This window comes from Gallinula chloropus, assembly GCF_964237585.1.
Source record: "Gallinula chloropus genome assembly, chromosome: 8".
In the NCBI taxonomy this organism is placed as follows: Eukaryota; Metazoa; Chordata; class Aves; order Gruiformes; family Rallidae; genus Gallinula; species Gallinula chloropus.
This window is the reverse complement of record NC_140093.1, coordinates 4,108,464-4,123,026: the sequence shown is the minus strand read 5'-3', so window position 1 is coordinate 4,123,026 and position 14,563 is coordinate 4,108,464. Positions and strand designations below refer to the sequence as shown.

At 52.5% G+C, this 14,563-nt stretch overlaps 1 protein-coding gene across 1 annotated transcript in view; it reads right to left on the bottom strand.

Moving 5' to 3' along the window:
* The window catches only part of HDLBP (high density lipoprotein binding protein), a 42,710-nt gene that overhangs the window by 2,906 nt on the left and 25,241 nt on the right, over nucleotides 1-14,563 (bottom strand). The window contains exons 8-27 of the mRNA XM_084267704.1: nucleotides 13,775-13,981; nucleotides 13,529-13,636; nucleotides 12,880-12,984; nucleotides 12,358-12,436; nucleotides 11,664-11,803; nucleotides 11,231-11,335; nucleotides 10,888-11,001; nucleotides 10,461-10,547; nucleotides 10,166-10,297; nucleotides 9,676-9,894; nucleotides 8,626-8,847; nucleotides 7,885-8,103; nucleotides 7,065-7,203; nucleotides 6,224-6,378; nucleotides 5,489-5,593; nucleotides 4,144-4,278; nucleotides 3,506-3,649; nucleotides 2,536-2,721; nucleotides 632-748; nucleotides 74-202 (exon numbers count right to left, since the gene is read on the bottom strand). Coding sequence (XP_084123830.1) covers nucleotides 74-202; nucleotides 632-748; nucleotides 2,536-2,721; nucleotides 3,506-3,649; nucleotides 4,144-4,278; nucleotides 5,489-5,593; nucleotides 6,224-6,378; nucleotides 7,065-7,203; nucleotides 7,885-8,103; nucleotides 8,626-8,847; nucleotides 9,676-9,894; nucleotides 10,166-10,297; nucleotides 10,461-10,547; nucleotides 10,888-11,001; nucleotides 11,231-11,335; nucleotides 11,664-11,803; nucleotides 12,358-12,436; nucleotides 12,880-12,984; nucleotides 13,529-13,636; nucleotides 13,775-13,981 — 2,847 coding nt within the window. The remainder of the gene's footprint in view (nucleotides 1-73; nucleotides 203-631; nucleotides 749-2,535; nucleotides 2,722-3,505; nucleotides 3,650-4,143; nucleotides 4,279-5,488; nucleotides 5,594-6,223; nucleotides 6,379-7,064; nucleotides 7,204-7,884; nucleotides 8,104-8,625; nucleotides 8,848-9,675; nucleotides 9,895-10,165; nucleotides 10,298-10,460; nucleotides 10,548-10,887; nucleotides 11,002-11,230; nucleotides 11,336-11,663; nucleotides 11,804-12,357; nucleotides 12,437-12,879; nucleotides 12,985-13,528; nucleotides 13,637-13,774; nucleotides 13,982-14,563) is intronic.

Here is a 14,563-nt window from a genome sequence, read left to right as displayed (position 1 = left end):
GACAGGAGGGCCAGGCCCAGAGTGGGTCCCTGGCAGCAGATGCCCCATGCCCTGTGCCCCCAGCCCCACTCACCTTCTCGTTGTTGACGGTGGCCCAGGGTGCATCTCTCACCACGAAGCCCTTGGATGGGGCCTTGGACTCTTCATGAGATGAGGGCTTCATGTACACCTGCATTGCCTCGTTGTCCACCACATCTGCAAGCTGCAGTGACACAGGCCAGTTAGGGGAGGAGCTGGACAGCCCTTCAAACTGGTGTAAGGTGCCTCCCCCCAGCCATCTCACTGGACCACAACCTGCCCAAGGCCACCGGTGTGTTTTACAGCGACCAGAGTTTCTGCTACAGCCTGAGGGCCACCAGCTCCTGACTGATGGAAGCAGCAGCAAGGCAAGCATGGACCTGTGCTGGTGGTGCTCCAGCACTCTCACTCCTACCCTGGACAGCAGGGCCAGCCCTTGCCACTGCTCTGCACCCACTTGGTCTGAGGGACAGCTGCAGACCAGGGCTGACTGCTGCCTTCACAGGGCTCCAGTTTCCAATGTAGAAAATACTACATGGAGATACTTCAGCCATCAGCTCTGTGGCAGAGGAAATCCTTGCTAAGCCCCTGCAGAGACTTGCTGACCACTTACATATTCCTCCTCCAAGTTCAGGATGTGATCAATAGCTTCTTCCACGTTTTCAGGGAGTCCTGTCACAGTCACACAGTTGGGGTCAGGAGCTCCGCTCTGGGGAAAGCGAATATCCACCTGGAACACAAAGCACAGGACAGGACTTAGATCTGCAAAGCCACAGACTCCCAGGAGCCTCATCATCACACACATGGAGAACAAAACCCTGGTCTGTTCCCTGCCCCAGTCTGTGTGGGACCTGCACAGCCCCCATGCTGGGGGTACACTGGGATACATGCCCCATTCTCCTCCAAAGGCAGGCTGAGCAGCCTCTGCAGTAGCAGCCCCTGCAGCACAGGGCTGCCTTTCCAGCATCATAGACTGGTCTGGGTTGGACCCCAAGGATCACAGAGCTCCAACCCCCCTCCCACAGGCAGGGCCACCAACCTCCAGGCCTGGAGCTACACAAGGTTGCCCAGGGCCCCATCCAACCCAGCCTTGAACACCCCCATGGATGGGGCACCCACCCCCTCTCTGGGCAGCCTGTTCCAGCACAAAACTAAGGGCTCTCTCATCTCTCCCCTGACAGAGTAATCCTGGCTGATGACTACTTCAGGGAGCTGGTGTGGTGTACCCCCCACAAAGCTGCTTTCCAGGTGGGTGCAGGGAAGGAACACAAGACAGGACCAAAACCAGAGGCTGCTCATTTGGGAACCAAACAGCTTGTTTCCATGCTGGAGCCCAGCCAAGATGCACATCTCCAAAGCCTTATGGCTCAGGGTTCACCTTCGCTACTGCCCCTGTAGTTAAGCACACAGCTACTGCCACACGTTGTTGGGGCAAAGGTCCCTGTGCTTCCCAGAGTCAGCTGACTCCACCAACTCTGAAGCCCTGAGAGCAGGTCACAGTCCCCAGAGTCAGGGCCTGGAGCATCTCCCCTGTGAGGAAAGGCTGAGTGAGCTGGGGCTGTGCAGCCTGGAGAGAAGAAGACTAAGGGGGGACCTTATGAATGTTTATCAAGATCTCCAGTATGGGATGCAGGGGGAAATGGGCAGCCCCTTCTCAGTGTCTGTGGGGACAGGACAAGGGGCAGTGGCTGCAAGTTGGAGCAGAGGAAGTTCCACAGCAACATGGGGAAGAACTTGTAGCCAGTGAGGGTGAGGGAGCCCTGGGACAGGCTGCCCAGGGGGTGTGGAGTCTCCTTCTCTGGAGAGATTCCAGCCCTGTTGGGACACCAGCCTGTGTGACCTGTCCTAGGGAGCTGCTTTGGCAGGGGGTTGGACCTAATGAGCTCTTGAGGTCCCTTCCACCCCTGTGATTCTATGATTCTAGAGACAAAGAAGCCCAGAGGATTTCCATGAGTGAAGCTCCAGCTGAGGGCGTGTGGGCAGAGTCTCCTCCCAGAGCCCCCAGCAAGAGGCCTGGCTGTCCCCTTCCAGTCACCACAGGAGCTGACACAGCCACCTTCTCCCTCTGCAAACCATCTGGACCCCTGCCTGCAAGAAACCCCCTAGAAGGGCTGTGCAGTGGGGCAGAACTCAGCACTCTTTCCAGGGCTAAACATTTCCGGGTTCCTCTTCTGGCTGTGCTCCAGCAGGACAGGAAGGGCTCACTCCTCCTGGCCTGGGTCCCAGAAGGGTGACTCACAGCTGAGGTCATCTGGGGATGCTTCTGCTGGTGCCTGGGCGTGGTGATCACATCACCCAGCTGCCCAGCACAGAGGTTGCCCTGGCAGGGGGGACATTTGTGGTGACAGAGCAGGACAACACTGGCATCCCTTCTGCTGCCCCTTCCAGCTGAAGGTGCTCAACAGGCCCAAGACTCCAGGACCACAAGACGCGAGGTTCCTGAATTCAGGAAGGCTGGTACCACACCTGTGAGCAAAGGCCCAGCCCCTACCTGTGCTGCACCAGCCCCCTGCTCACCTTGAACTCATCCATGATCTTGCGGATGGCCTTGCCGCGCGCGCCGATGATGCGCGCGTGGACGCGGTGGTCCAGGGTCACGTCCTCAGACACCATCTGCTCCAGCTCCCCAACGATCTTCATGATGGCATCCCGGGCAGCCTCAGCGTTCTTCTCATAGCCAGTGATGGTGATCTGGTCTTGAGCCTGGGGGTACAGGGACATGTGTGACTGAGAGAGAGACCAGGATCAAACAGCTGAGGAAGTCTTCACCCCACTAATCCCTTTGCAGGTCACAGGAGGGGATCCTCCCCCTCTACTCTGCCCTGGTCAGGCCCCACCTGGAGTATTGTGTCCAGTTCTGGGCTCCTTGGTTTAAAAAGGACAGGGATCTCCTGGAGAGAGTCCAAAGAAGGGCCACGAAGATGATTAGGGGCCTGGAGCATCTCCCCTATGAGGATAGGCTGAGTAAGTTGGGACTCTTCAGCCTTGAGAAGACTAAGGGGGGACCTAATTAAAGTTTATAATTATCTTAAGCAGGGGATGCAGGGGGAATCAGCCAACCCCTTTTCAGTGCTCTGTGGGGATAGGACAAGGGCTGCAAGTTGGAGCAGAGGAAGTTCCACAGCAACATGGGGAAGAACTTGTAGCCAGTGAGGGTGAGGGAGCCCTGGGACAGGCTGCCCAGGGGGTGTGGAGTCTCTTCTCTGGAGATATTCAAGACCTGTCTGGACACCTGTCTGAGTGATATGTCCCAGGGAGCTGCTTTGGCAGGGGGGTTGGACCCCATGGGCTCTGGAGGTCCCTTCTAACCCCTCCAATTCTATGATTCTATGATTCTTTCACCCTCCGCCTTATCTGCAGGTGGGTCAGAGCCCTGGAGAATCACAGAATCATTAAGGTTGGAAGAGACCTCTGAGATCATCAAGTCCAACTGTCCCCTTCCCACCTGTGTTGTGCTCAGAGAAAACCACCCCCTCTGACCTCTCACCTGGCTTTCATCATCTTTGTCAGGGAACTGGATGTTGACCTCGTGCTCCGTGCGGATCTGGGTGATCACTGCTCCCTTCCGCCCGATGATTTTGGGGTGGTACTTGGGATCCACAGTGACTGTCAGCTTGAAGCTTCTCAAGGCCTGTGACAGGAGAACCAGAGTGAGATACAACAGCACAGCCAGTCCAGTGATGTCCATCTACAACCCTTCTGGCTTCTGAGATGGACAGGACAGACTCTGCAGAGTCAACCTTGAATGTATGTGGGCACAGAAAGGCACCCCAACATCCATCTGGTGGGACCTTGTGTTTCTGCCAAGTTCAGTGGGAAACTACAAGTAGCAATCATCCAACTCAACCTGTTCAATGAGAACAGGCACACTGAGGTTCCCACCCTGCAGCATCTCCAAAGAACATGAAGACAGAGCCCTGGACAGTCCAAAGTCAGCTAAAACACAACCCTAAACCTTTCCTGTCAGTTCCCCTGACAGTCATTTGGGTAACTCTCTCAGGAGCACCCCACACCTGCAGAGCAGCTAAAACAAGGGGTTCCTGGCATCTGTGCAGCTTCTGGAAGAACACCCAGAGGCTGAAGCCTTGTTTGGCTGGGAGGAAGAAGGAGAAGCACAGGCCTTACCCGATCCTCTTGTTCAGCCTGCAGCTCCTTCACTCTCTCCAGGAGCCCAGCCTTGGCACGGTCCAGGTTGGTAGCCAGCCCAGTGATGGTGATGATATCTGACTGCAGCTCAGGAGCAGGGACTTGGATGTTCACCTGAACAACAAGTAGGGATTATCACTTTGTGGTACTGCTCTCCTATCATCTGTGATGGAGGCTGGCATCTTGCTGATCCCTCCTGCCACAAAGAGCAGCTCCCACACAGCCTAAACCACAAAATCACAGAGAAGTTGAGCTTGGAAGGGACCTCTGGAGGTCATCTGGTCCAACCTCCTGCTCCACCAGGTCCAACTGCCTGGGCCCATGTCTCAATGTTGGGCTTTTTGTCATAGAACCCTGTTTCTTCTGCTGTGAACAGATTGTTTGTCCCTGTACTGGCCCAGAGGGATGAGGAGGCAAATACACAGAATGGTCAGGGCTGGAAGGGACTTAATGAAGTCCCAACCCCCTGGCACAGGCAGGGACACCTCTCACCAGACCAGGCTGCTCCAGGTCTCATCCAACCTGGCCACAAACACCTCCAGGGAGGGGACAGCCACCAGCTCCCTGGGGAACCTGTGCCAGGGCCTCACCACCCTCAGAGCGAAGACTGAGGCACAGAAGGTGTCTCAGCCTTCTCCTTATCTGTTGATATCAGGTGACCATTTCTGTTCATCAGGACAGGTACACTCTCCTTCACCTTCCTCTTCTGGTTGACATACTTGTAGAACCCTTCTTGTTACCCTTTGCACCCCTTGCCAAATTCAGCTCCAGCTGTGCCCTGGCCTTCCTGACCCCATCCCTACACCACCATGCAGCACCTTCCCAGGTCACCTGTCCCTGTTTGGCTTCTTGCTCTGTACTTTGACCAGCAGGTCTCTACTCAACCACGCCAATCTTTTCCCTTCCCTGCCTGATTTGCTCCACCCAGATCCTGAGAGGTCTTCTCCTCTATGGAGTATGTGCTCAGCAGCACTGTCTGCAGCCAACCTGCACCAGCCCCAAGAGCTCCTGAGGGCTTCCAGGGAATTCCCCAAAGGGGCAGGCACAGCAGAGCCATTTCCCATGGCTGAGGAGGAAACCAACTCTCACAGTGGTGAGGAATCCCTGTAGGTAAAGCTCACAGCACCACTGCCCACCACCCAGCTTCAACACAAAAGCCACCAAGTCCCAGTCAGGGGTTTAAATCAAAACACATCCCATTGCCTCATTCCATGGTCAAACCACAACAAGTCCTGAGTATCCCACAGCTGATTGCTGCCCCCACAAACGTGGCCAGTTATTGATTCTTCAGGCAGGGGCTGGGGGGAAGGGGGGGATGACTTACTTCAAACTCATCCATCATCTTGCGGATCCCACTTCCCTTCTGGCCAATGATGTACCGGTGAAGATCAAAGGGAACTTCCACCTCAATGGTGACAGGAACCAGAGCCTGCAGGGGAGGGGGCACAGGTTGCCAGCTGAAAGACTTCTCCTGTCCTTCAGCCTGCCACACACTTGCCCCAAAGGACGTGCTGCTGAGCTGAGGTGTATTCCCATGCAGCCAGCAGACAGGCTCTTCAGGAAGAGAGAACCAGCAGACACCCACAGGGGTTTTTTTTTTGGGTGTTGAAGCATTTTTTCCAAATGAGTGATCTTAAATCCTGCCCCTGGGGACAGGCTCTTTTCATGTCCTTGGCTTCCATCTAGCAGAAACTTGGAAAACATCACTGAAGGAGCACGACAAGGTCTGCTAAAGCTAGAACAGCTCAGCTTTAGACTCCTCCTCTTTCCAGCTGTGCTTCAGGAAACACCCATGTCATGCTTTTAGATCAAGTCACTTGGGGCTGCCTGCAAGCTCCAGCAATGGCAAGGTCATGTGTTACAATTCAAGCCACCAGGCCAAATCAGAGAGGACAGGACTTCCCCTGAGTGGTGTACAGCTCTGTAGCTAGCCTCAGCGACCACCTGGATCCCAATCTTGACTGAGGAGCTTTTATTACTACCACTAAGGCCTGTGCTGAGCTTCTTGCATCAGGACATCACTGCATTACAGGGTGAAGGGGCTTGGAGAGCCACATACCTGCAGCGCCTCTTTGGCTGCCTCACACTTCTCCCTGCGGCCAGAGATGATGATGATATCACACTTCTTTGGAGAGCTGGGATCTGCATCCTTCCCATCCTTGCCTTCCCCACCTTCCTCACCATTCTCCTGCACAGGTGGCTCTGCAACAGGGGCTGGAAACACAGAAAGTCTGATGTTAAATGGAGAGTCCCCTCTCCTTGCTCATCATCTCCCCCTCTAGATCCTCAGGCTCAACCTGGGCTTTGTCACAGGCAGTTGGACAGCACAGGCTGCTGTGGAGGAGGTCACTCCTCACACAGGCAGCTGGCCACAAGCTCAGCCTGGAATACACACAAGAACATCCCCTCCACCCCTCAAGGATTTATCAGCACTGATAAGATCCCCTCCTCAGTCTTCTCTTCTCCAGGCTATAAAGTCCCAAGTCCCTCAGCCTCTCTTCATCAGAGATGTTCTTGTCCCCTCAGCATCTCTGCAGCCCTTTGCTGTCCCCCATCAGGAAGGCTGCCCAGCACAGCACTGGATGTCACAGCAGGATGGCTGGTGCTAGGCCAGAGTACCCAGCTGCACAGGATTCAGTACACTCAGCAATGAACACATGGGAGCTTGGAGAGACCTCAGTAACCTGTACAGCCCCTTTTTGCTGTAGTAGGTCCTGGTACCCCCTAAGCTCTGTGGTGAGAAGATGCTGAAAACACCCAGGTCCTCCTGTATCCTCCTGCCATGGGAGCAAGGTTATTCTAAGTCCAGACTCAAGGACACTGCAGGGGGTTGGTTGTCCACTGCTACACTACACTGTGCTCATCTGAAAGCCCCAGCCACCATGCATCCATGAGCATACCTGGGTTCTCCTCCCTGTCAGGGAATTTGATCTGGACACTGTAGTCCCGGGTGATCTGCTGGATCCGGGATCCTTTGGGGCCCATGATGGAGCGGTGGAACTTTTGTGGGATGGTGCATTCGATTGTCACTTGAGCTTCCTGTGAGAAAGCAGAGTGGCTCTATCATGCTCTATCCCTGCTCTCTATCCTGCTCTTTCACACCAACCAGGTGCTTGTGCAAGGTGAAATCCGTAACAGAGAGAGAGGAGTTGGGAAAGGTGAGAGCTGCTGACAAGGGAAGAATCTACAAGCTCTGCTCAGGGAATTAACAGAGGATTTTGCAATGGAGGCTGCCTCCAACTCATGGCACCAAGGGCTTTGGAGACCAAAGCTCAAGCTGTGTAGGGGACAAAGCATTAGAAGAAAGGAAAAAGACAGAAGGGATGGATTAGCAGAGGTTTGACAGCTGGCTGCTTCCTAAAGCCAACACTAACAGCACAGAGAGCAACCACTGCCCAAGCCCAGGCATAGAGAGGCATGAGAAGGCTCACATCTTTTTATGTCTAGAAGTACACCAAGGAACAGTCTCCTATTTCCACTCCTAAACCACCAAAAGGATGGTAATCAGGGGAGGCAAATCATTCCTTGCCATTTTGGAGCCAGCTGCCATTCCCCAGGCCAAGGTCTAGAAGTCCACAGACTCTACAGATTAGTAACAAAGCTTCAAATCCCTGAACTACTGTGGGACTCGTTCCCATAAAGCTCTGCTGAACAGCAGGTTTCAGAGAGGGCACCACTGAAGCCACAGAGCACAGAAGAAACACTTTCCCTGCAACATACCAGGTCCTCAATGATCTCCTGGATGCGTTTCTTGGCTGCCTCCACACAGTCCTTGGCTCCCTTGAGGGTGACTTTGTCGCTCTGGGTGCCCGAGCGCGGGAAGCTGACCATCACACCGCCGTACTCATCCGCGATCTCACGCAGCACTTGGCCCCTCCGGATGACAAAGTGGCGGTGATGCTTGGGGTCAACCACCATGGAGTCTTCAACCACGTTATCCTGCCAACAGGCAACAGTCAGTCAGCCCTCCTCTGTTCTGGTGGTAAGCATGAGCTTGCTAAGCAATCTGTTTACAGCCTCACTCCATCAAGTGATGGCAAGGAGGATCTTCCTGAGCTCCCGTGAAGGGCAGCAGATGGTTTTAAGGTGAGGAGGTCCTCCACACTGATTCATTAAAAGGGTAGACAATGGCAGGACAAGGGGGATGGATTAAAGCTAAAGGAAGGAAGGGTTAAATTGGATATTAGGGGGAAGTTCTTTCCAGAGAGAGTGGTGAGGGGCTGGAACAGGCTGCCCAGAGAGGAGGTGGATGCCCCGTCCCTGCAGGTGTTCAAGGCCAGGTTGGCTGGGGCCCTGGGCAACCTTGTGTAGCTCCAGGCCTGGAGGTTGGTGTCCCTGCCTGTGGCAGGGGGTTGGAGCTCTGTGATCCTTGGGGTCCCTCCCAACCCAAATCCTTCTATGATTCTATGACTCTACGTTATTAGAGTGACAGGCAAGACCACAGAAAAAAGCAGCTCATACCAGGTTCTTGATGAGGGCCTCCAACTCCTTCTGTGCCTCTTTGACAGCCTCCTCAGTCCCCATGATAGTAATCAGCTCCTGGTCCTTGTCCTCAGCAGTGGGGAAAATGATGCGGGCGCCGGTGTTGTCACGCACCTTGCGGATGTTGCCGCCTCCCTTACCAATGAGGAATTTGTGGTACTCTGGCTTCGCACGGAGGTCCACAGTGTAACTCTTTGTTTGCTGAAAGGAGTCAGATACCCATGGAACACATCAGCACACAGAAAACACCCGTCAGCACAAGCACGTAGGTGTGTTGCCTGCATCCACATACACAGCGTTGCGAGAGCAAGGTAGGTGCAACATGCTGTCACAGTCAAAAAGGTATCTAATGTCTTTAATTAAAAACACTGCCCAAAAAGGTGTACTCAGGGCTGAAACCCTAACTTTACACTCAGCACAACTGGTGAGAATGTGGGCAGAAAAGACATCCCTAGGAGAAGGTTCACACAAGGCAGCGCAACCAGTTTGGTAACAGGCTGCTGCTAGTCAGGCAGCAGAGGCAACCACCCAGTGAGAACAAGGCCACATGCTGGTATTAGAAAGGGGGGTTTTCTTGCCATTAAATGACCTGTCAGTCAGCCACAACTCAGAGCAAGATCTTGGAACCCAAAGTTCTCAAACCTGGAGATACGCAGTGAAATGGAAGAACTGGAGCTGGAGTTCAGAGATCAAGAAAAAGGTAAAGGAGATACTCAGAGTAAGCTACTTCAGAGCAATGTGGATCCCTAAAACGGGGGTAGGAAGCCTTCATCCCTTGAGTATGTCCCCAGCCTGGGCAGACAGGCATTACAGCCAGTTTTCTACCTATGGGGAAAGAACTCATTCTTGCAAGGACAGAAGAGCAGTTCTCTTTTCATTGTTCAAACTGTCCTCAAACCCCTCAAGAAGAGGATTAGGCTGGCTGATGCCAGAGGCTTCCTCTCAGCAGGCAGAGGGGATCACCTCAGCCCCCAGAAGGAAACAGCTGGCCCAAACAATCCGCTCCCTCCCCTGTGAGACAAGGCTCACCTTCTCCTCTGCCAGGTGCAGCAGCTGTTTCTTGGCTTTCTCCACATCCTGTGCTGGGCCCCTGATGGTGACGGTGTCGCTGCCAGAGCCCTCGGTGGGGAAGTGGATGTGGACCCCACCACACTCCTCCATGATGGAGCGGATGAAGCGGCCTTTGGCGCCAATGAGGGAGTTGTGCAGTTTGGAAGGAATAGAGACCTCCACCTCTGTGATGTTGGCCTAGGAGAGGACAACACCCAGCTGCTAGTCAAGCTGCACCCACTCTGCACACCCTCTTAACTCGACATTGCCAGGAAATGCCTGAGCAGAGAGCTTTAGAGTGGCTACTCTCAGCCCAGCAGCAGCCACAAACCCAGGTTTCAAGAGTCAAGAATGGACTGACACTCACTCCTGTCCCCCTGCCCTCCCCTACTACAAGCACTTCTGTATTTATGTCTTCTGGCAGTATTTTCAAGTTCCTCAGCTGCAACAGGACAGTCATTTCTCTTACCAGCTCCTTCTGGATGGCAAGAATTCTGTGGCGAGCAGCCTCACAGTTTGCTCTCTTGCCTGTGATGACAATTGTCTCCGAGTTGCTGTTCTCTGCTGGGAGATCAATTTTGGTGTTGCTTTCTTCACGGATCTGCCACAAAGGTAAGAAAGAAAATCATCTCAGAAGTGTTCCATGTCAGAATAAATCCCTTGGAGCTTCTATGTGACATCCCCAATGAGCAGGAGAGCAGCGAGTGGGATTTAGCTGCAGGCAGTTACCATAATGAGCACTGGAGATAGGAACAACATCTCACCTTCTTGATGTTAGCACCTCCTTTCCCTATGATGTTCTTATGGAATTGTTTGAAGATGGGAACAGAAATAGAAAAGCTGTTTTCAACCTAAGGGAGAAAGGAATGGAGAACTGAAGATTACACCATCATGGCAAGCAAGGCCCTGTCCCAGGAACTTGATAAACAAGCTTCTGACAACAGACTTAGATCCAAGGAAGCTCTCTACATGAGAGATTTGTAAGAATAACCAAAGGGGAACCTCTTCTTCTACAGCCCTTAAATAACAGGTATTACCCCTCACCCCTCACCACGATCCAGCCAGAAGTGTCCAAGCTCCCTCATCTTGAGGTGCTTGAGCCCCAGCCAAGCCAGTAACAATTCTGCTTTACTGCAGGGTTACCCAAAGCACATGGGAGAGAAGAGCAGACAGATGTCCCATCCCCCTTACCAGGTCTGCCACCATCTTTTGCATGTACTTGGTGCACTTTTCCACCTCATTTTTGGGACCTCTAAGTTGGACGATGTCACTCTTGTGCGCAGGGTCTGGGAAGTTGATGATAACCTGCAGGAGGGGGTCACTCAGTCAGCTCAAGCAAACGCAGGAATTGCTGTGTCAAGACACATGTAAAGGTTGAGGGGACCCTACACAGCCCCTCTCCCAAATGAACTACCTTCCTTACACATATTAGGTACAGAGCCAGTACACTTAGGACTCGTGCAATGATGTGTCTCCTACCCAAGCTGGAGGCTCCTCCACTCTGGAGCCCTCCCCCTCTCCTGCCAAGCCTTACCTCTGGGAACTTCTCCCGGATCTCCCGGATCCGCTCGCCCTTCTGCCCAATGATGGTCCGGTGGAACTTCTGCTCAATGATCAGGTCCTTGGTGCGTTCGTTTTCCTGATGAGAACAGAGCTCACACTGAGTGTTCAAGCAAGAGAGCCACATCCTTTGATTGGCCAGTCTGCTGTCTGCATTGTGCCTCTTTTCTCCTCTAAGGCAAAATTCACTCTGGCTTGACAGAGAAGGGGTATCCAAGGGAGCAGAGGAACAAGAGGAACTCACACTTGTGAGCTCCAAGGGCTTGGTGGGCAAAGGGGCACAGACCTTCACCACAACCACAGAATTGAAGGGTTGGAGGGGACCTCAAGAGATCATCGAGTCTGACCCTGAAGGTTATGAAGGAACTTGAGGGCCCAAACCCCAAGCATCATGTCCTCCTACTCACCATACGGGAAGCGAGTTCCAGCAGCTCTTTTTTGGCCTGTTGGACCCCCTGTGGGTCTCCTTCGATTCTGATCAGGTTGCTCTTCTCATTGTCCGGTGGAATGCGCACAGACACCTTGTAAAGGTCCTTAATCCTGTTAACTTCAAGGCAAGGACAGTGGTGACACAGCCTGCTAAGGCGATGAATGGGAAGCAAAGCACCTCAATTATCACTGCTGAGAGGCCATTTAAGGAGTAAACCAGCCTCTGAGAAGGGGCCAGTGGGGTGAGGCTGAACAGGGGGGAAAGTACTTCTTCACCCTAGAGCTCAGTGGCACCAGACCTGTGCCACAGGAGAACCTGTGCAAATAAATACTGTGGCATCTAGAGTATACAGAGCCAACTGTCTACCTGCCAGAGAGAGGCACCTGTTTCTTTCCCAAAAAGCACCACATTTAGATCAGAAGATGGTCATTAATTTCTAATTACAAATTGGTTTTTTTTGGGAGAAAGTCCCCAGACAGATTTTCACCACTCCCAACTGACTGCTGAAATGTCATTCAGGCAGAGCAACTTCAAAAAAAAAAGAAAAACCCCCAACAAATGGGAAGAACCCCAAACAAATGGGAAAAATCCCAACAAACAGGCTACAGAGCCCTGGAAGCCCTAATACAGAGAGCCTGAGACAGGAAGGGCTAGAAAGGCACCCCACTTACTGTTAGCTCCATTCTTGCCAATCAGGTGTCGGTGGAATTTGTGGTCAACGTTGATTTCTGCATAATCCATCCGGTTGATCTATAAAGAATTATACAGGGTTAGGCAGGGCAGGCCACCTTGTCTCCCATCCTGTGCCCTTAGGAGTTGCCTTGGCACTGGCTCTGCAAGCAGTCAGCTGCAAGGAGTCCAGCTACCAAGCAGAGCAGAAGCACTTCCCTGGGGTTCAAACTGAGTGCACCACGCTTGGGCAACGTTTAAAGGAACTGCTAAGCCTCTCCAGCTACAAGTGAAAGAGAAGCCTTCCTTCTCTACATCAAAAGGTTGAACACCCATTACTGATTTTTAAAGAATGCTATGGATGAGCTTGGTAAAAAAGAGTTTCATCCATCTGCCACACAGCTTGTCTTCTGCAAGTTCTGTTAAGCATGTGGAGACACGATCTGCATGTGATACCTTGTCAGCTCTGCTCCCTGGCCTCTTCCCCCACTCTGTTATGTCTGGAACTAGTAACACCAACTTACCAGATCCTTGACCATGACTTCAATCTGTTCCTGAGCCACATTCACATCTTCTGTAGGTCCTTCCAAAGTGATCTTATCCTCTCCTTCAGTGAATTCGATGTGAACCTTGAGACACAGGGCAAGGAATCCAGTAAGAATTTTCCAAGATACAAGTGAGGTCAGTGCTGTTAGTCAGGCCTATGCTATCAAGCCCTGCCACTAAATGGCTTCCTTCCCAAAAAAATACACACACCATCCCCATGGATTCGAAAGTAGGTAACTTACAGATCTGGACACATCAGTGGCTAGAGCCTGAGGCTTTGGTGCTGTCCTGGAGGCTGCAAGGGCTTTGGAGAAGCTACCTCAACCTTTCTCTAGGTATGACCTAACTCACCAGGGAGAAGCCTCACTGAAGTCAACATTTGCAGGTATCCTACTACATCAATCCTCAAAATAGTATCACATAAAGCTTCCTCTGAAGGGCTCAACCCATGAGAATAACACAGGATGAGCAGTGTTTGCAGCAGTAAAAGAGAGGCTCCCCTAAATATTAAGATCTGTGTCACTTCCTCCCTTCCCCCCCCCCCCCCCCATGCTAGAATACAATCTGGACTAAACCACACTCCACATTCAATGTCAGAGGATGCTAAGCTAACCAGCCCATCCATACCTTTGGCATCTGCTGAGTTATTTTGGCCAGGTTTTGTCCTTTCTTTCCAATAATGAAACGATGAAGCCAAGAGGGGGCAGAGACCGAGGAGACGGTAAAACTGTTGGCCTGAGAGACAGAAAAACAGAGAAGCTGTTTGAGGGACAGACTGGAAGAGGTCTCCACAAAATTTCAGTTCCAATCTCCATGCTGCACTCTCAGTATTGACTCCTGAGCTGCCTCTCTACCAGGCCAGCTCATCAGTACCTTTGCATAGACTTCAGTCAACGCTTGCCCAAGCTTTTCAGGCTCGCCTCGCAGTATCACTGTCTCCGAGCTGCTGTCAGTGGGTGGGATCTCAACAGAGACTCCAGTTTTCTCCAAGATCTCCTGCAGGGAATTCCCCTTGGGGCCGATGACATACTTGTGCTGGGACTTCTTCACCTCCACTGCAATGGTTGTAGTCTTCTTTTTCTGTAGGGGCAGAAGCACTGGGGCATCAATCACAAGGGGGCAGGGAAGGATGCCAGCGAAAGGAAGAGGCACAAGATGCAGCGAAGTCCTGCACCCAGGGAAGAGCAGAGCAAAGCAAAGGTGAGCACAGTGGTTCTGCAGTACCCTTTGGCCCATGGAAAGCCTTGTGCTCAAAATATTTCATAGGTGAAGAACAAAGAATAGTATCCCATGTCAAGCTCCCTGGGATGCTACATGGAAGAGTCCACATATACACACATACACACCCCTTCTGCTTGCACAACAGGGCTCGAGGCCTGGCAGTCCCCAAGCAGTGCTGTAACACAACATCATGGAGGTTATGAGGCTATAAGCTGATTATCTCTGTTGAAATCCAGGCTGGTACAAACACAGACCTAACCATGAGGAAAACCAGCCCACAGTAAGGATATTCACAGCAGCGTTGGCTGTGGGAAATAAACTGGAGTGAAATTCACTCTTCAGCAACTTCTACTTGTGTAGTAACTTAGATACTGTCAGCTGGCCACCACTGTAGACCCTTCCTTCCTTAGTAGCACCTGTGTGAACAAGAGCCAGGGGAGC